The sequence below is a fragment of the Misgurnus anguillicaudatus genome, chromosome 24 (assembly GCF_027580225.2).
Source record: "Misgurnus anguillicaudatus chromosome 24, ASM2758022v2, whole genome shotgun sequence".
Taxonomy (NCBI): Eukaryota; Metazoa; Chordata; class Actinopteri; order Cypriniformes; family Cobitidae; genus Misgurnus; species Misgurnus anguillicaudatus.
Window position 1 is genome coordinate 15,895,890 of NC_073360.2, and position 20,955 is coordinate 15,916,844.

The window sequence follows — 20,955 nt, forward strand, 5'->3', positions numbered from 1 at the left end:
ACATTAAAGTGTAATAATCACTTCACTTTGTACAAATTCATAGAAATTAGCCAACTCTTATCATTCATGAAAACCCAGAGAGCTCATATTTTACCAGCCATAATTGAATTGAGATAGATTTCAAACCAACTTTTTGCTTTGTGATGGCCAAATTAGTTTAACAATATGCAAAACACTAGTAATAAAACAAAGATTTTATGTCTAACCATTAACAGCAAACAAAAGCAGAATGCACCAAAATAGGGCTTTTATACATCTCATCAGTGTCCCCGATTTCCTTCTTTATCCTTTGAAGATGGCACATCTTGTACAAAGCCAATTAGAGCTGTGTCAAATAAATGCCCTGGGGTTAACTCAGCTAAGACTCAAGTGTCAGATCTGTCAAAAACATCTGTGGGTGGTAATCCATGTAAAAATAGTGTTTTCCTGCAGACGGTAGACACCTTTAAAATCCAGTGACAAGATTATTATTGAACCTACAGGAACAGGAAGCATCACGCTGGTGTAGCTACAGAGTCAACTTTAGTAATTTCTTAGTGAAATTTTCAACAAATAACAATTTAGGGCAGAACTCAATTAGGATTTGTCAAGTGTTTGCATTTCCTATGCCAGAATAGAAACAGATGTGAAGGTGTTTGCACCTATCTGACTGTTAACATAAATAAATTGTGTTATGTTTAATGAATAATGTTAACCAATAATAAAACCAAGAACTTTCATTAAGCAAATGGAGTCACAGGCTTTGATTTATTCCCAGATCCGAAATCAAATGCCAGCAGTGCAAGGAAACAGATGACACGAACACACTTTGCAAATGCAAGTCAAACTTTATTTTGGTTAGAGGGGAATGTTTGTGCAACACGTTCCTGAAAAAATGTGTATCTGGAATGACAGTTTTCGGTTACACAAAACAGGTGCACACTGCTACCATTCAAGTGACATTTTGTTCTTTGGTGGAACAAGATGAAACGCACTCAACTCCTCCTAACACACACTCCTGTGTTGTTTTCATAAAGGGGAGGGCCGGGGGTGATGGGGGTAGGAGTGCATGTGCTCCAAAAGACAAAAGAACTTTCGAGAGCATTCCTTCGAATGTTTCAAGGACACTAAGGAGTTAAGCAGCGTAGCTCTCGCCACCTAAACTAGTGATTCAGCAGCAACACTTCTCGCACCTGGAGCAGCAAACGGTGTTCGTTTTTTTTTATCAGTAGTTTTAAAGTAGCTCGGTTCCTCGTTCATGAGCAGTGCACTACGTCTACCTAACGTGCACTAGCGCAGGTCCATTGTCCATCGTGATGGTCACATACACGTCAGCCCAGAGGAGGCACTTCACATAGAGATAGTAACTATTAAATGAGTAACCTGACTTTGTACTCTCGAGCTGTAACAAGGCATGAAATGAGGAACGAAAGAAATACAGTTCAAGCTTTACAACGACACAGTTGACAGGCAAATGGAATAACTTATTACGTCTGCAGATGCTCAAACTATTAACAATATTGCATTGCAAAAAAGGCATAATATAAATTAGATCTTAACTCTATCCGCACAAACATTTATAAGAAATAACTTTTTGTAGTTGGAATAAAAATAGCAGCTTCGTGGGCAAAATAGAGTGACACGACTATAGTGACGGCCTACTCGTATCATAAAAACGTAAGTCTGTGCCGTTCGGCCTAGTCGCAAAACATTTCGCATTTTTGCTTATCGTAAAGCCCATGAAACAAAACAGATCTAGGACTAGGAATATGTTTTGCTGCAAAGGTAAACTGAGATGCAAATTTGGAGAATATAATGCGATGCGGTCTGAATGCGACTATTGTTACAGCCCAGTACTACACATACAATAAATTGCTAAATACAAAAAACCTCCTTTCGAGAGTTTGATCTCCCAATTTACAGTTTCACAAAACAAATGTAGCTAAATATCATTAATTTATATTCTAAACCATGCCTACTGCCAAGGACAGTTCAAGGAACAGATATTTAAGGCTTTTGAGGGGCAAAGAGGAAGGTTACGATACCGGGCGTCACAGCTCCGCCCTTTTGCTCTTCTGCAGTTGCTCCACCCACTACACCAAATCTGACAGTACACATGCTTTGCCTGATAAAGGTAGAGAGACGTATGTGAAGGTTCGAGTAAAAGAGGCACAGGTAGACCTGAGAAAGAGAGATACTCTTCATGGAAGGTAAACAATGGAGCACGCACAAATCAATTTGAGTAAAACAACAAAGAAAACACTACAAAATGTTTATGCGAACTTAAAGATGGGTAAAACGAAAACAAAAACAAATCCTGTTATTATTTACTTGCCCTCATGTTGTACCGAATCCATATGCTGTCATTTTTTGAGCGGAAAACTAAAGCATCTAAATCCATATTAGTTTTTTTGCAGGAAACATTAGTGTTAATCTTCACTTCCAGTTTAAGTTATGCACAACATAGTCACTAAATAAGCACTGTTTTTATTTTACGTATGCAGTAACTAATCGTGACACGATACTTTTAAAGTTAGGATGCAAAAATTGGTCTAGGCGCGAGCTTATAAGCACAACATTTACCATGAATTCATCTTCAAAAAAAGTCACAAACGACGCAGCATATAGGTTTGGAACGACATGAGGACCATTTAAATGAACTATTGCTTTAAAAAACACTTGGTTTAGTATAGTTCCCCATTGTTAAAGAGACCTACACTGTCATCGGCGGTGTATTTCAGCTATTTTATATAAGGACGAACATGACACACGGAGAGCCTGCGGTGGGTGGAAAATGCATCGGCAGGGTTCAGTTGACAGACAACAGCGTGTGACAGAGATGGAAGTGATCCCGCCAGGGAAGAGCAGTATGGTGTTAATGATGGAGCAAAAGCAGGGAGCCAATCACACGGGCTAATCGCACCTCTCAGTTACAGTAGCACAGCAGTGAAGCCACAGGCTCCCTCGTGGTGCTCGCTTATATTGCGCTTACGCCAACACCTCCATCATCTAATTATGGTCAAGGACATCCTTTAATGACAAACAAATGAAGATTTGGGTCATCCGTTAAACGTTGGTCCGCCGTAAGACGAGTAGTGAGTAGAAACCTGCCAGCACCATCTTTACAAAAACCTTCCGATGAAATTCAAGTAGTAACAATTAAATTGAGAGGACATAAAACTCTAAGCTACGCAGTTAGGGCGCAGTGCAAGTCCCGAAGCAATTTCAGTCTACAGCCTTTTCGGTTTAAACCGAACCCTAATAGGATATTGAAAAACAAATAAGCGAAAATGAAGGATGGAGCGTTAGATGACACTCTGAGGGAGGATCGACATTATACAGTATGTGGCATGAGACGCCACAGTGTGACGATTCAATCTATAAGACTTTAACCTGATTCGTGTTCAACAGTCTGAAAAAGAAACAGTCTTGTCATATGTGCATATCCCAGTATCAGTTTGCACTTTCATATCGACTCGGAACTAGTTACAAATGCACATTATGTAAACATTGAGAGGAAAGGAAATAATCAAATCAACCTCTATACATTGTACATGTAAGCTGTTAGAAAGACGAAATATTTCAGTATCATGGCACCCCTTTAACATCTTCAGTAAATAAAGTCAACGTGTTAAGAGTTAGTACTTCAAATCTCAAGTAGGCCTAAACTACACACAGATGACATTTGCCGAGAATGGTTTCTCTGCTTGATAGATATTTTGTAGATGCGTAACCAAAAGCGAGCTAAATAAAACGCGTGCCGCGTGATACATCTTTCCGTTCATATTATACAGAGCAGACAGGACTGGATATAAACAGTGTCGATCTCACAAGCCGATGCTATTATGGCTGTTTTCTGAAAAGAAAAAATCAAATAAATACAAGCCTACATTTTCCAACAGCTAGTTATTTAACAAATCTAAACTAGTAGACTAAAAAAAAGGAAAACAGAAAAGGATGCGAAGTGGCACATGGATATACGGATTCAGCTTTGTGGTAATCATCGTACAGGAAACATTCAGTAGATCACTTGTAGGACTGAGAATAAAACGAGATGGAAAGATGGGAGGGGGCTGTGTCATATCTGACTAACACTGACTCAGGACTAACATGAACTGGCCGCAGCTCATCTGTACCCTGGGTGGTGAATGTGCACGTTTCTACCATCACCTGAATCTGTGGCCCTGCTTACTGAGGCTCTGTGCATCTTTGCCATTGTGCCTGGATTCTGCGGTCGGAAACAGGGTGGCTGGAAATCTCCTCCCATGTACTCCATGCCCTGCATCAGGTTCGTCTGACCGGAGGTGGACGCCCCGGTCCTGTACTGTGCTCCGGGGGTGCAGTCTATTGAGGCCCCTGAGAGGCCCCCGTGAAAAGGCCCTGCCAGGTCTTGAGACCCTGAGCTGTCACTGTTTGGCGTGGGCAAGATGCTGTTCCAAGGAGGCTGCATGTAATGACCGTTGCTGTAACTCAAGGCCCCCGGCATTCCATTGACCGGAGGAGATGGCGTTGGCTTGTCCGTAGGAGGCTTCAAGTTGTAAGGTTGACCTATGCAAATGTCCTGCGGGTAACTCATGCTCTTGGTGATAAACCCGGGTCCTACAAGGCCCTCTCTGGTCAGGTTCTTGGCCTGGTGCCCTCCCTCTGTAAGGTTCTGAAGGTGCGCCAGCTGATGCTGACCCCAAGGGCCCTGTTGGCGTTGCTGCTGTGGTAACTGTGGCTGCTGCTTTATGTCAGTATGGTAGACCTGCATCCTATTTAACGCACCAATGTCAGGCAGTGGTAAAGCAGGGGTAGGACCAGCATTGTCGGAGTTACCGAGAATGCACGAAGGCAAAGGGCCCACTACGGGGTTATGGGTGCACACCCGGGAGCTTGCGTTGATGAGCTGGTTGCGGCTAATGGGACTTGGGTTGGCGATTTGTCCTTCGCACACGGAGGTAGAGCCCATGCCGGCCCGAGCCTGGCAGAACTGGTTGATCTGATTGACGATGCTGCTCAGGTCACTGGGGCGGTTCTGGTGCAGGCTTGCAGCCATGGACAGCGGAATGGTTGAGGTAGACACAGTCACATTGGGAGGGGCGTCTCCATCGGGCAGCTTGCGTGGGATCTGTAGGCCTGCCAGGGGTGGCTGCAAAACGCCAGGTGCTGGGGGGCCTGCGCAAGTGGCCTGCGGCATCGTTTGGGATTGAGGGAAACCCTGGGAGTGCTGCAGGGTTATGGACTGGGCCATATCAGGCAGATGTCTAAGTCCCTGTGGGCCTGGCAGCTGCTGTTGCTGCTGCATAAGAGTCTGTTGGTGGTTGAGGGCGTGGTGAGCTTGGCTCTGATGCAGAACCTCCTGATGAGCCAGGCTCTGCTGCGTTTGTAAACTGGTCTTCTGCTGCAGGGACTGCGAGTGGACCTGCAAGGCCTGAGGGTGACCGAGGTTCTTCTGTCCTAAAGCCGCCTGCGACTGAGGCAGAGTCTGAAGGTGTGGTACAGTGTGAGGAACGTTTAAAGTGCTGGGATTAGCGTAAAGCCCACCGTGCGGGTTCATGATGAGCTTGGGGAGAAAACGGGCTCGGCCGCCTTCAATGTCCTTGAGGATCCCTTTTACGGGGACTTTGACGATGGCCAAGAGGCCCGTCCGTGTGTTGACCTGAGGCGGGTAGGGGCTGTAGCGCTGGCTGGAGGTGTCGAGACCGTTCACGGTGCGGCGGATATGCTTCCTCTGAGGTACTTTAACGCTATTCGGGAAGATTTTTATAGTCAGTGGGTTGTTGGCAACTTTTTTAGCATAGGCATCCAATTCCGCTGGGGTAGGATAGTGTGCTGATCTCATCCTCTGTGTAGTGTCCCCTGCGAGGAAGAGAAAGAGAATCAAAAGAGTATTACAAAAACTGGTGAGATTATGTTATAGTTCATGAGGCAAAAGAGGGTCACCATCTAACACACAACAGAATAACTGTGGGCATCTACTAAAAGAGAAGAGATAAAAGATAGATTATACCTATCTAAGTGAATGAAAAGATTTTGGAGCCCCTGCTAGTAATACAATAAAAACTGTCACTTTTATTGCAATTACATGTACATTTACATTGCAAACAGCCTCTAAGTGAACATAGCTCAACCAATAATGTTGGTAAAAGTAGTAATTCTACTATATTATGAAGAAGCTGTGTTTCACCATCACATAAAATCAAAGCTGAAATATACTACCGGTCTTTTGTAAAATATTCAATTTACTAGATTATGAAACAACATCATGTATATCTTAGTAATAACACATCTAGGACTGAATCTCCTACATATACAACAGTAAACATGTTGTGAACCAACAATAAGCAATATTGTTTATCAACATTTATGAACTTTAGTTCATGTTAGTTAACGTCAATACATTTGTTCAGTGATTCTCAAACTGAGGGCCCTAAGATGGTGCCAGGAGGGCCCCAAGTTTAATGACAATGACATGTTATTCAATATATTCATTTATCCAAAATTCTACATTTCTAAAATTGTATATGTTTAATTCAAAATTGAAGTTTTGAAATGTTATATGTCATAAATTTTCTTTGGGGGGGGCGTAAAGGGATGCGCCGTACACAAGGTGGGCCGCACGCTGATAACGTTTGAGAACCACTGCATTTGTTCATTCTAGGTAAATTTGCATTAAGTAATGCTACCAGTATTAACTTTTGTATCATAATATGCTGTCGAAGTATTGTTCAACGTTGGCTCATGTTAGCTTGATTTTGGTCGCTTGAATGTAAATGGGTGCTTACATTTCTGAAGTCCAGTGTTCATCTGCGTGTGAGAGAGAAGCTGGTGGGAGGGGTCTGATACCGGCAAACAGGCCAGCATGTCACGCTGAGACTAATGTAACATTGGACTCGTACTCCTCATCACACTGCGAAAGAAACAGTCGCGTCAGGAACAAAAATGGTCTCATCCATCTCTTAAAATACATGGTGTGAAAAGAAACATAAGCCATTTTCTCTTCAGAGAGCATTGGCAGGGACATTAAAGAGATCTAATTTTACCTGTAGGTGTAATGGAACACACGCTACAATGGGAGTTAATGAGGGTAATAAATTATAACCGGGAAATTTCTAGCAGTAACCCCAGCTAAAACAAAAACCAGCTGAAGCTGGTCATAGCTGGGTTTAGCTAGGAACCTACTAAACTGCCTTGAACCATCTAAGACCAGGAAAGCTGCTTAGGCTGGTTAAAGCCGTTTCTGCTCCTACTGTAAATCAGGCAATCACCAGCACATCTGCAGAATGGAAATCACCACACCATGAATATCCAAACAAGGCAAGCACTACTCACAAATGACATGATTTATTGCCGGGAGCGAGAAAAACGACATTCACCGTAGTATACAAAGGCCCTACCCTTGCTAATTTACCTGAACATCCATCAAACGCCAGAGCAATAGATCTGTGTAATTGCCTTATTGTAGCTATTTATTTAAATATCATGCATTCATCCATGACCTTTTTAAATAGCTCTCTGAAACAGCTGGTGTCAGGGCCCATGGTGCACACCCTGCAGTTTAAGTGTCAGGAGTGCAATGCGAACGCATGCTCTCGTCTGCCTGGCAGGTGCCCAGGGGCACGGCAGGGGATGCGGCAACGCGACCACAGGCCACACGCTCCCAGCTGAAATGTGCAGGTGTCAAAAAGTGCAGTCGTGACAGAGCCTGCCATGATCCAACCCCCAGCTATTTTCATCCAGGAGCTGGTTTACATTTTCATCTCAGTGATGATGGTGTTATCAGCTGAAGCTAAGACCCACAATACCTTTAAAACTGTGACACTTTGGATCTGTAAAGAATCAGAGGGATGGGCCAAGTATCTCCTTATATCACATTACCATCAAAAAGTGTCAATAAATGAAGGGGGTATTTATTTAGGTGCTGATTCTTAGCAAACCTTTGAACTGGGCCTAATATCAAACAAAAACAGGTTTACAGCTCTTACAGTCATAATATTGCTGTATGGCTAGCAACTCTGAGAAATATATTTGGTTTACATTTAAGATGATACACATTAAAATCTACTTTCTTTCTTAAAAACATACTTAACTACTACACAGTGAAAAACACACAATTTCATCAACACAACAATCCAAGTATGAAACTAAACCACTTTAAGTTTAAAGTACACTGTAAGATATTTATTTTGCTGTATCAGCCACCCTAAATAAATCTGTTAGCCACCAAACTTTGCTTAGCCACAAGCTACGTGCATATAAATGATCTCTAAACAGATTAACACACACAGATTACATGGGTCACTGGACACACATCTACTCTGTTAGACAGGATGTTGGTTACTTGATCGAAGATTCTTGTGTTTATCCGATTGATAGCTAACTAGCCAACAGGCTAAAGCTAAAGTAAAGGGTAAATGGTGTGAGATTTCAGCCTGTCTTCAGATCACTGCTCTACACTTGCTACTGCCACTAGCATATAGCCTCTGTCTTCTTTGTGCGAGCCACTGCCCGGCGTTAAGCTCCCAGTTTCCTAAAATCACGTAAAAATGATCAGATTGGAGGTGTCAAAAGCGAAACTTACTCTCTGGCTTCGGGATGAGACGTGCGATTGTTTAAAATAGCATTTTGCTGGGTTATTCGGCACCTGTGCTCTTGTTGTGTCGATAAAGCGCTTGTCTAGTCACCGCTGCTGCCCAGTGCCCACTGCTGCAGCCTGACCGCGCATGCGCACTGAGGTTTTCCCACGTGTCTTCCTCGCTGAGGTCGGGGATACGCGAAGGGAACTAGGGTTGAACGCGCTACCTGCTGGAATGGAAATGCATTGCGTCGAGAATTTCTCTACTATAATCTGAGCACCATAGTATTATTTAGTCCCTCTTTGAATTCTAAAAGAAATCCAAATTAATTTTTTGCTTTCATGTAAATGGCTACGTTATGTCGTAAGTATATTTATATAATTACTTGTTCTTCAAAACACTGACAAAATGATCAGATTCCATTATTTTTTTTACTTTTAATGGGATTTTAAAAAGTAAGCATATTTAATTTATATTTACACTGATAAATGTAAGTTTTCAAAAAAAAAAAGATGTCTTTTTGTTAATATACTAGTTTGATTAGTAGTTTTTAAAGAATGTGAGAAAATAGAAGTAGTACTAATAGAAAATACTATAAAAACTGTACATATGCTCGATAAACAAATGTTTTGAATAATTTACATTTAGGCATTTAGCAGACGCTTTTTATCAAAGCAACTAAGATTAGGAAACAATAAAGCGATTTGTCATACAGAAGCAATAATACCACCAGAAGTGCTTATACCCAGTTACAAGTTTTCACTATTCTGAGACAGTACCTGTTAAGAGAGAGATTTTTTGTAGATAATTGACTAATAATTCAACTGTCATGTGCCTTAAATGTGTTTGTGTAAATATATGTCTATGTGAATATATGCATTTTTCTGGCATTATGTATGTTGAATTGTTTTGTTTAAAGGGGACATTTCACATTTTTTAAGATGTCAAATAAATCTTTGCTGTCCACAGAGTACATATGTAATGTTCTAGCTCAAAATACCATATAGATAATTTATTATAGCGTGTTAAAAGTGCTACTTATGTGTGAGCAAAAATATCTTAAAGTCCTTTTAAATGCAAATGAGCTGATCTCTGCACTAAATGGTAGTGCCGTGGTTGGATAGCGTAGATTAAGGGGCGATATTATCCCCTTCTGACATCACAAAGGGAGCCAAATTTCAATTACCTATTTTTTCACATGCTTGCAGAGAATGGTTTACCAAAATTAAGTTACTGGGTTGTTCTTTTTTTTTACATTTTCTAGCTTGATAGAAGCACTGGGGACCCAGTTATAACACTTAAACATGGAAAAAGTCTTATTTTAATGATATGTCTTCTTTAAGCATGAATAAATATTCCAGGCTGTGAGGTAAACTAAACCCTATTGGCTTTTTGAAAAGAGGAGAGGCCATTCAATATGCCCCACCCTAACTTCTTGTTTCAAAAGACTTAAAACTTTAATGATAATGCTATTTATTCTGGAATTAATTAAAATGGCATGGACTCTTTATATTATCTAAACAGATTTGATTATCCATTTATTATGCACATTTTGAGAATAATAAAATTTTGTTGTTGGTTGCAGTTGCCTTACATGCCTCGATGAAAAACCAGCTGTCATTTACCCGTTTAAAGGCAAATAACTAGCTGGCAAATTAGCCTACTGTATCACGTGACTATTTTCATAGGGCAGAGACGAGAGCACGAGCACCACTTGGGGCACTTGTCCAGTATTTCACCAATACTGTTATTAAAATCTACATACTACAGTGTTTTTAGAAAAAGCATGTATGTATATATGTTTTTAAATTATAGAAATACTCAAAGTATATAAATTAACGTAGAATCAGGCATTCCTATTAATGCCTTGTCGTTTGAAACGAAAACACGATGAATAAACATTTCGGGAGCTAATAAAACACGATGTGATTTATGCAATATACAGAATTTCGCAAATAACGTGAGACATAAATATGGGATTTATAGTCAGTATTTACCGTAATCATGACAACACACTGTCTGTGTCTAAAAAAATAGTACGTTTCCTACGTAGACAACATGTTGGGGGCATAAGCGCATCACAAATGCTGTCTAATAAGCAGCTGTTCAGTAGGTTTTAAGACACCGCCCATATAGTGTCACGTTCCTCCCTCCCTCCCTTCCTGTGGTGGGCAGGGTCGCTTGTGTTGACTAACATTCGTTCTCTTACTAGGGCGCGGGACATTTTATATTTACGAGGCAAAAAGAACGAAAAATACATTGTTACAGCGTGCTTAAAGATATAGGAATACATCAGAAAGGATTAAAATTCAGTATTAAATGCAAATATGGGTTGCTGCCTGACTGTTGGACCGAATGAAGCGCTCGTTGTATCAGGTAACGTGATAAATGCTTGTGGGTTTGCTTATAGCTAGAAATGAGTAGGGCCTTTATATTTTAAAACATTTGTTTTTGCATTCATTTCACATTAAAGTTTGTGTATCAGTGTTTGCGTTTAATGTGTTGAGAATAAGTGGTATAAGTTAAATGTCAAACAGTCGTGTTTTAGCTAGTCACGTTAGCACATCTCTTCCGCTTTCGCATGAGACGCAAACATACCCATTTTTCACATTTCGGAATATTTGTGTAGGTTTTTTAAAGCATATTTTAATATTTTTATTTACTTCTATCATGTTAAAATATGAAATTATGAGATCTATGATTTTTCCTGTATAAATCTCTGGGTACATCCCGTTACACTGTATTGTGGTTTAATATTTAATGGCATTTATTAAATATTAATCAGAAATAGATTTATGATTACTAATTATTATCAAATCTCATATACATTCAATAAACACTTTCTTTTATGCTAATTATGATAATTTTTTACAGAATTTTTCAAAATCACTTTTTGAAAAATGACACTTACTTTGATCATTTTAAGGTACCTGGAACTACAGTCTACCATGATTAAAGTATCAAAATAAACCACAACTTTTAAGAAAAATTTACAGTACATTTATTTACGTATTTATGCATTTTGGCAGACACTTTTATCCAAAACGAGTTACAGTGCATTCAAACTAAACATTTGTGTCTGCAGTAATTGTGTTGCTTGAGGATCAAACCCATGACATTTTAAGTATTAAGACTATTAAGTAAGGAGTAATTGACAACGGGCCGTTGAGTTATTGGAAAATAATGCACACCCAAGGTGGTAATGCACTGCATGTGTGCATTATTTTCAAATAATTCAAAGGACCAGAGTCAATTATTCCTCTTATACCACGATTACCACAAACATTGCTCTGGTGCCTATTTTGAAGACATTTAACAGTTAAGTGTGCAGTTTACAGAAAAATAATCAACACCCGTGCAATATTTCTTAGCCAATCAGATTAAAGCATTCAACAGGCCTGTGGTATAGACGGCTTCAGCAGTAACAACATAAACAAGCGGCTGTTATGGTCCGCACGTAACTTCCAGTAAACTTCGCTAAGAATAAATAACAACAAAGTTCTTTAAACTAAGTTTATTTATATAACAAGCAAAAAACAACACATAGATTACTTAGGAAACCAAAACATTTGTTATTTTTGACAAGGCATTTGTTCAAGAGATCGGTTTAGCAACTAGTCAGACCATAAAAAAACGAAACCGGAACTGAAGTTCGGATCCAGACGTGTATCGCGTTAGCGCACGTGCGTCCGATGAAACCGTTTATAAGTTACAGTACCATTTGAGTTACAGGAACACCTAGCATCAAAGCATATAGCATCATCTGTGTTTAAGTCACCATTGGATACCTTTGAAAAAGTTTTAATCAAGTTAATTAAAAAAACATAGTTCTACTATTTTAACATCTTTTCTAGTCTTACTTTATATAATAAGACTTCATTTAAAAAGAAAGAAAGAAGTCACCAACAAACTGAATTTACACAGATCATAATCTTGCAAGCTTAACAATTTTGTGGAGTTTTAAAACATTGTTTTCAAAACCTTTGTCTTCCAGGTGCCTGTTGTGGATCAGATGAGAAGAAATATGTGGTGGGAGGCTGGGCGTGGGCATGGTGGTGTATAACAGACACTCAAAGGTAATGTCAGCCAATGAAACCGTGGATCACAGAGTTAGATTTCACTGTGTGTTACAGTAAAAGTTGTCAAAAGTTCAGTACAACAATGCGTGTTTTCAAGCTTGTCGGGTGTGTTTGTCGAACCGGTTTGGTTGTGCATAGCTTCAGAGATAACTTGATTTGGCCAATCTGTGAGCTGATCTGTCAAGGTCATGTTTTTCTATTCAACATTTGCTTTAAGATTTTCTTTTATACAACTTTCTCATTGCATAGTAGTTCCTGTAATCTTAACTGTTGCTTTTGGCAGTTTTCCACATTGTATGATCTGTACAATGCCTGAAAGTCTTTAGCAATAGTTTATTTTTGCTTGAAGGTCACGTTTGTCCTCTGGTATTTCTGTCCAGAATTACACTAGAAATTATGACATTACAGCCCAAGTGTGAAGAAGTGGAGACAGCGGAGGGAGTCGCCATCACAGTCACAGGATGTGCTCAGGTAGACGGTTATTCACAGCCCACCCTCAGCTCAATTATTTTTGTGTTATCAAATGTGCATTTCTGTCATTTGATTTAAATAAAAAATGCACATTTATATGTCAGGGTGACCGGTTTCGCTCATGGAAATATACATTTTTAACTCACTTTTTAAGATTTCTTTGCACCAAAAACACACCATAAAGTTTTCCATAACATATTTCTTATATCCTCATATTCTGTCTGACATAGCTATAAAGCAAGTCATTTATATCTGTACATTTAAGACCTCAACATAAATGCTCTGTAATGATTGGCTGATTTCTTTGTGACTGAAATAAGTAATAATGCTTGCTTATGGTTTCAGGTTACCCGTTAAGTACAATATAGTTTGCACTCATCCTTCAATAACAGCTTGTTTAAATTACCACGTGATATTACATTGTCGAAAAACAATCCATGCTAAATCTGCTTGATCTCAGTAGAAAGTTTAGAGTTTATAAAGTATATTTTGAAGTTCACCTATTATGGCTTTTTTACAAGATGTAAAATAAGTCTCTGGTGTGCCCAGAATGTGTCTGTGAAGTTTTAGCTTAAAAAACCCCACAGATCATTTCGTCGCTGTCCGATGAAAACCACGTATGTCCATTTTGCCGATTTTGAGATTTTTCGACGGATTGAATGTCCAGGTTAATTTCCGTATACAGTATGCGTCACATACCTAAATGGCCAATGAAAAGTTGTGAAATCATGTCATCTGATTTTCACGTATATCCATTTGGTGTCAAAGCTGTCTTAAAAAACTTGGTTTTAATACTTTATTTGAACCAATTATTATTGCATCTTTGTTATTATGTAATTTTAAATGCTACTGCTCACTTGGGTCTATTTTTATTACCCCAAAATAACAAATTACTTCATTATCGGTTAGCAAAATAATTGTTAGGGCCAGTCCTTGATTAGTTAAAACATTTAAAAATAATGTGATTTCAGTTTCTTATTAATTTATTTTATCATTGAGGGTTTCTTAAAAAAGTGTAAAAATATCATCTCGTTCTCGTGAACCCAATCTCGTGTTTCGTCTCGTCTCGTGGATTAAGTGTCTCGTCACACCCCTACTTTTCACGGCTTGTGCGGCACGCTTGGTTAAAATAGATTTGATTAATACAGTCTGAGACAATAGTATCTAGTGAACAGAGTACATCTCGCTTAGGGTGGAAACTATAGTAATGCAAAACTGTAAGTGGGCGGGGCTTGATCAATATGACCTCACTTTGATAAAAGAATCAAAACGGCATGTCTAATGAGATTGCTTAGGTTTAATGGAGCGGGTGGATTTTTTTAATGGTAGGGTGGTTCACACACTGCCAACACACATTATTTCCAAACACCTTGTAAAAGCGGATTTATAATAGGGGGATTTATAATTGGTGCCCTTTAATATCTAATAATAATATGTTAAAATATAAGAAATTTTGATTATTCATGATTCCTTTGTTTTGTCAGATCAAGGTTATGACTGACCAAGACTTGCTGGCTGTTGCCTGTGAACAATTTCTTGGAAAGTCTGTCATGGAAATCAAGGGTGTTGTTCTCCAAACCTTGGAGGGACATTTACGGTCAATCTTAGGTTAATAGATTACTGAGTATTATAATTACCTCCTTAAATGTCATTTGATCACACGTGACTGTATAATGCTAATGTTGTGTTGTTTTCACAATAACAGGCACCTTAACCGTGGAGCAGATTTACCAGGACAGAGACCAGTTTGCCCAGCTTGTACGGGAGGTGGCAGCTCCTGATGTGGGTCGGATGGGCATCGAGATTCTCAGCTTCACCATAAAAGTGAGTAATGTTTGTTTGCTTATTTATCTTTGAATGCCATTTCAGCATCTAAGGGTACATTCATGGCGAGAACCAGTTAATCTATACACAAGTTGGGGGAAGGAGAGGCATCTCTAATTTACTTAACCTGCTTGACTGTTGGAGTAAAACCACGCTGACACAAGGAGAAAATTCAAAGTCCACACAGAAAGACCTCTTGACCAATCCAAAGGTCGAACCGGGGACCTTCTTGCTACAGTGCTACATTGGGAAATATACAGGCTATTTATATTTTCAATGACAATTGCAATGTTTTTTTATAATGTAATTAAAGCCATCAAGTAGTCATGCATTCATATTAGTATTCATGTTGCTAAAGTGGCAGAGCTTTGCATTAGCAGCAAAAATATTGTTGGTTTGATCCCCAGGGAAGGCACATACTGATAAAACTTTTGGCTTGTAATTCACTGTAAGTGACTTTGGATAAAAGCATAAATGTAAATGTAGATTTATTGATTTTTGATAAGAACACAAACAGTTTTGTGAAGCAACAGGAAAACATATTAATATTGTTAAATATGATTACTTAATCACTGACATTTGTTTTATTTATTTAGTTTATTGTCACGGACGATGTACAAAATACATTAATCTTACAAAAAGATGTTTTGTACCATAGTTAGCAAAAGCTACTTTCCATCTGCAGTCCCATCTGTAATAATCAAAAAACAAAATAAAACATTTTTTTAAAACCTTGTGTTTCTTCAAAGGACGTCTATGATAAACTGGACTACCTGAGCTCACTTGGAAAGACGCAAACCGCAGCCGTCCAAAGGGACGCAGACATCGGCGTGGCCGAGGCGGAGAGAGATGCTGGGATTAGAGTAAGAGACTTTTAGCTTTGCTTTTTTATAAAGCTAATGCACTTAGTCATTCATTAACTTGCATGTTCTCCCATTTCCCTTGGTAGGAATCAGAGTGCAAGAAAGAAATGATGGATGTGAAGTTCTTGGCAGACACTAAAATGGCCGACTCTAAGCGAGAGCTGGAACTGCAAAAAGCCTCTTTCAATCAAGAAGTGAACACGAAGGTCTGATTCAGTAAAAAATGATCATCTTTTCACTGCAGTTTTTTTAGCCGGTTGAACGTGACCTTAAACAAAGAAGTATATGATGTATGTTATTGATTGTCCGGAAACATTGACAAACCACATACCCTGCTAATCTGATTCATGAATGTGGCCATGTGGCACGTGTCTCTCACGCACAGAAAGCAGAGTCTCAGCTGGCCTATGAACTGCAGGCAGCTAAAGAACAGCAGAAGATTCGGTTGGAAGAGATCGAAATCGAGGTGGTGCAAAGGAAAAAGCAGATTACGATCGAGGAGAAAGAGATCGAGAGAACCGAGATGGAGTTGGCCGCTACGGTCAAGCGTCCTGCTGAGGCAGAAGCTTACAAGATGCAGCAGCTGGCTGAAGGAGAGAAGTGAGTGTGCATGCATTGATCTCTGATAAGATTGCATTTGCAAGAATTATATTTGGTCATCTTAGTTGTCTTTGTTATTATTACTCAGAAGAAAAATGTCCAGACCTATTAGTGTAAAGCGAATTGAAAGGATTCATGTGCGCTTAAAGGAATATTCCATTTTCTTAAAAGAAAAATCCAGATAATTTACTCACCACCATGTCATCCAAAATGTTGATGTCTTTCTTTGTTCAGTCGAGAAGAAATTATGTTTTTTGAGGAAAACATTGCAGGATTTTTCTCATTTTAATGGACTTTAATAGACACCAACAATTAACACTTAACTCATCACGTAACAGTTTTTTTCAAAGGACTATAAACGATCCCAAACGAGGCATAAGGGTCTTATCTAGCGAAACGATTGACATTTTTGACAATAAAAATAACAAATATACACTTTTAAAACACAACTTATCGTCTAGATCTGGTCGTGATGCGCCAGCGTGACCCCACGCAATACGTCATGACGTCAAGAGGTCACAGAAGACGAACGCGAAACTCCGCCCCAGTGTTTACAAGTGTGTTGAAAGAGGACCGTTACATTGTTGTATGTCAACTGATACTAATTAATGTCTTTGTGTCAGTTTATTGTTTACAATGGTCCGCAAATGTGCGTTTTATATATGTAACACGTGACCTCTCTACGTCACTACGCATTTGCGTTAGGTCCCGCTGGACCGGATCTAGATAAAAAGTTGTGCTTTAAAAGAGCATATTTTTTGTTTTTCTTGTCAAGAGTGACGGTCGTTTTGCTGGGTGGGACCCTTGTGCCTCGTTTGGGATTGTTTTTGGTCCTTTGAGGCTCCGTTGAAGGAAACTGTTGCGTGTTGAGTTGGGTATTATGTGTTGGGCTCTATTGAGGTCCATTAAAATGAGAAAAATCCTGCAATGTTTTCCTCCAAAAACATAATTTTTTCTCGACTGAACAAAGAAAGACATCAACCTTTTGGATGACATGGTGGTGAGTAAATTATCTGGATTTTTCTTTTAAGAAAATGGAATATTCCTTTAATCTATATAAAAATATATATGCGATATAAACTAGTCTCAGGATACTTCACCCAATACAGTACAGTTTTTGGTTTAATCACAAAAATGGTATCTGATTAAATAGTTATCCATGCATCTGATTTGTGAATTGAACTGCAATATATTTGTTACACTAAACAGGTTGAAGAAAGTGCTGATTGCCCAGGCAGAGGCCGAGAAGATCAAGAAGATCGGTGAGGCAGAGGCCTTTTCCATCTCAGCTATAGGAAAGGCAGAGGCAGAGAGAATGAGGCTGAAGGCCGAGGCCTACCAGCAGTACGGTGAAGCTGCCAAAACGGCCCTTGTCCTAGAAGCACTGCCCAAGGTGATTTGTTACACTTGTTACACAGACCGCTTAGATTAGTTACTGTTAGTAGAGATTAAACATTTGCTTATCCTGATAGATATTTTCACTGCAGGGTCAGCGCATATACAATTTCTACCCTTTGTCCACCCAAGATCGCTAGCAAGGTGGCGGCTCCTCTGGCCAGGACCAATGAGATTGTTATTCTGAGTGGGGAGGGCGGACGTGTGACCAGCGAGGTGAACCGTCTGCTCGCCGAACTTCCCGTGTCCGTTAATGCTCTCACGGGTGTGGACCTGTCAAAGGTAAGAGTCTGTTTAATGAGATGCTGCTTTGTAGGAGGTAACTTTCAATTAAAAAATTGGGTTAATGCCAAAAAATAGTGCATTTTTTACACATACGCCAGCTAAACAGCTCTCAGCTCTTCATACTTACGTGTCTGTACTATTATCAGACTTCATCTTTTCATTGTCTCCTGCTGTCTATGCAGTTTATCTCCACAAACCCTTTAAAATGAGATCTTCTGCCTTCACAGGTTCCTCTGTTGCAGAAGTTAACAGGTGCTCAAGCATGAAGGCAATTCGTCCCATCTCCTCCGTGATCTGTTGTATGCACTCACTGAAACTGCCTTTAGAATACTTGGAAGATCTTTTGTTTTTACTGGAAAAACATCAAATGAAAACGAAACAAAAACAGATTTTTGATACCTCTGGTGCCTTAATGTTTTATAGGACCAGAATATCTGCATGCACTGCTGCTCCCATATTCCACAATTCATTGTTATTTTTAACTCATTTGCCTTTGCGTGCATCTGCAGGAGACAGGAAGTCAGAGACCATGCAATATTGTTTTTTTGTTTTGTAGTATGTTTTATATTTTCTTTGTAGTATCATCACATTTATTGAATAAAATCTAACCTGTCATACTTTTTATACACTAGACTAGAGTGACACGTCAGCACTTCCTACGGTGATTTAGCTTTAGATTACAATCAAATAGTTTGTCGGTTAAAAGTCTTTCACTATTTTAATTTGTTGTAGGACATATATTTAACAAAAAACAGTTTGTTTTACAAATCTTGCCATGATTTATAACAAACATTCAGGAAGATGTAAGCTATAGAGTAGCATTTTACAGTAGAGCTGTCTGGCAGTAGCACTGCCTTACGGGTAAATATCGGTGTCAACTTAGAATAGCTAAGTAGTAGTTTTTTACTTTAAAATGTTTCACGTGCCCTTTAGAAACTGATTCAGCGACAACATTTTTACATAGGTTTTCTGAGCTCATCACTCTTTGGCACTACTTTGCCTATAAATTTTTACAGTCTATATATGTGTTTTATTTTTGTTAATCATCTGGACAAAATTTGTTAGGTTGACGTTAAATTGAGTTATGAACAATAATAATTTATTGTTAACAGACTGTCTGGATATCTGATCAGTTCGATGCTTTTGAGCCATTTTTTAAATCTCCGATGACAGTCGATATGCATAGTGAAACCTTTTAAAGATATTAACACAAATTACACTTGATACTGTAAATGTTAATATCTGTCATCATCAGAGAAATTGAATTGACCTTTCATGGATGATACCGTCCTTTTCTGTCATAGTTTATCTAGTTTGTGTACACTGTGAAAGTTAACATTACCTCTTTTCTTCTACTTTTCGAGAGTGAGTGACAATTTGCAATATGTTTGTACTTTTACGGTGTATTGTATGTGTTTTGTGTTGTTATGGGGCAGTTACTTTTCCTTCCGTTAATTTTTCATACACTAACATACACACCAATTGACAAAGCTAGGAGGTTGTTGTCTTTTTTATTTTTTTAATTTGTATGTTTTATTGTTTGTTTATTTATTTTAATTTTAAGGTGAAGAATAAGCCCCTTATTTTCCTGATGAAACCGTTTAAATCAAACAAGTTCTGACTTTTCTGACTTAAGGTATAAAACCTCCGTTTTTTTAACCCAGTTTTATGTTCGACTTATTCAGACCTGTTAAAGCCATGTCACATTTAACCATTTAGCATTAGAGCACCAGAGACTGTTCAGTTATTGTGCTTTGTATAGCATTGCTATAAATGTACTGTATTGCTGTGTATTGGATAAACATAGGAATCTTTAAACTGATTAAGAGGACAAAGCAAAGCTTTTGTGGGTTATTTAATAAACACACTAATCCAAATGCCATTGACAATGCGGGGAGAAGTTTTATACATGATTTACACAAATGTCAGCATGTTTATGGTGCATGTACCTCCAAAAACAATAAATGTAATGTGAACATGGTTCTGTCCACATTCTTTCATTTTAATGAAATGCTCATCATGTTAAACTATAATGTGACTAACCTCACAGGACAAGTGAGATCTTTGTATTATGTTATACTGTCACCTTGTGGTTACAATATGCACTGCAGAGTTACTCTATAAAGGGTGTTTCCAGGGGCCTCATTTATAAAATGCTGCGTAGAAACCATCCTACATTTGATCTTACGATCATTTATCAAAAATGCATACGTGTGATTCATAACCGAACTTAGGCGCGAAAACGCGCGTACCCCTCTCTTTCAGATGTGAAATTTATAAATGTCAAATGATCTTGAACTTGTGCGCAGCCGAGCAGTTTCAAACCTCCACCTTTAAACAATGTCTAATTAATGTCATAGACATAAAAAAGAGCGCTTGACAATGTTTAAACACTTTTTGAGCAGCAAGAATGGCTTATTTTCCAAAAACCTGCAGCAATTGGACGAGCAAAAGTGCGTACGTCTGCTCAGACCCTGACGTGCCGCTAAGCACTTTTCTACGCCAAAGACAGTTTTTATAAATTTGGACTTTGTCGTAGATTTTTGCGTACGCACACTTTACGATCAAATCTGTGCATACGCACGCTTTATAAATGAGGCCTCTGGATCAGGCTTAAGTCTAGTCCCTTAAAAGCTCACTTAATTGAAAACAGCTTGCATTGAATCTAAAATATCCATACCATTGTTTTGTCTCAAGATGCATACCAGTATTGTTTTTTGTGAGGGATGTTTGTAAAACTGCTTAATTGTCCTATAACTAAGGCCTATGGATCCATCTAAACCATGGTTCCCAACCCTTTTCTCTTCAAGGCCCCCTAGTTGCCCACAAGAAGATTTGAAGGCCCCCCACTCACTTATGACTATATATTTGCTACTAAAATGGCCAAACATCTTGATTTTG

The 20,955-nt window shown here is 38.9% G+C and overlaps 2 protein-coding genes across 3 annotated transcripts; one reads left to right on the forward strand and one right to left on the reverse strand.

The window, feature by feature from the left end:
* Positions 1-807: 807 nt before the first annotated feature.
* On the reverse strand, positions 808-8,752 carry fam222bb (family with sequence similarity 222 member Bb). Of its 2 annotated transcripts, XR_012367840.1 has the most exons (4): positions 8,543-8,752; positions 6,747-6,871; positions 3,669-5,820; positions 808-3,631 (listed from the first exon to the last, which is right to left on the reverse strand). XR_012367840.1 is itself a non-coding variant. In XM_055196158.2 (3 exons), the coding sequence occupies exons 2-3, from the start codon at positions 6,823-6,825 to the stop codon at positions 4,106-4,108; spliced, it is 1,794 nt and encodes a 597-aa protein (XP_055052133.1). In that variant the 5' UTR covers positions 6,826-6,871; positions 8,543-8,752; the 3' UTR covers positions 808-4,105. The 2 variants fall into 2 exon arrangements, 1 of the variants encoding a protein (XP_055052133.1); XM_055196158.2 differs by having other exon boundaries at positions 808-5,820.
* Positions 8,753-10,683: 1,931 nt separating this feature from the next.
* Positions 10,684-20,034, forward strand: flot2b (flotillin 2b). Its single transcript, XM_055196159.2, has 11 exons — positions 10,684-10,913; positions 12,532-12,613; positions 12,997-13,087; positions 14,572-14,695; positions 14,793-14,911; positions 15,661-15,774; positions 15,861-15,980; positions 16,160-16,374; positions 17,584-17,767; positions 17,902-18,051; positions 18,282-20,034. Exons 1-11 carry the CDS (start codon positions 10,865-10,867, stop codon positions 18,318-18,320), a joined length of 1,287 nt encoding a protein of 428 aa, XP_055052134.1. The 5' UTR covers positions 10,684-10,864; the 3' UTR covers positions 18,321-20,034.
* The last annotated feature ends 921 nt before the right edge of the window (positions 20,035-20,955 follow it).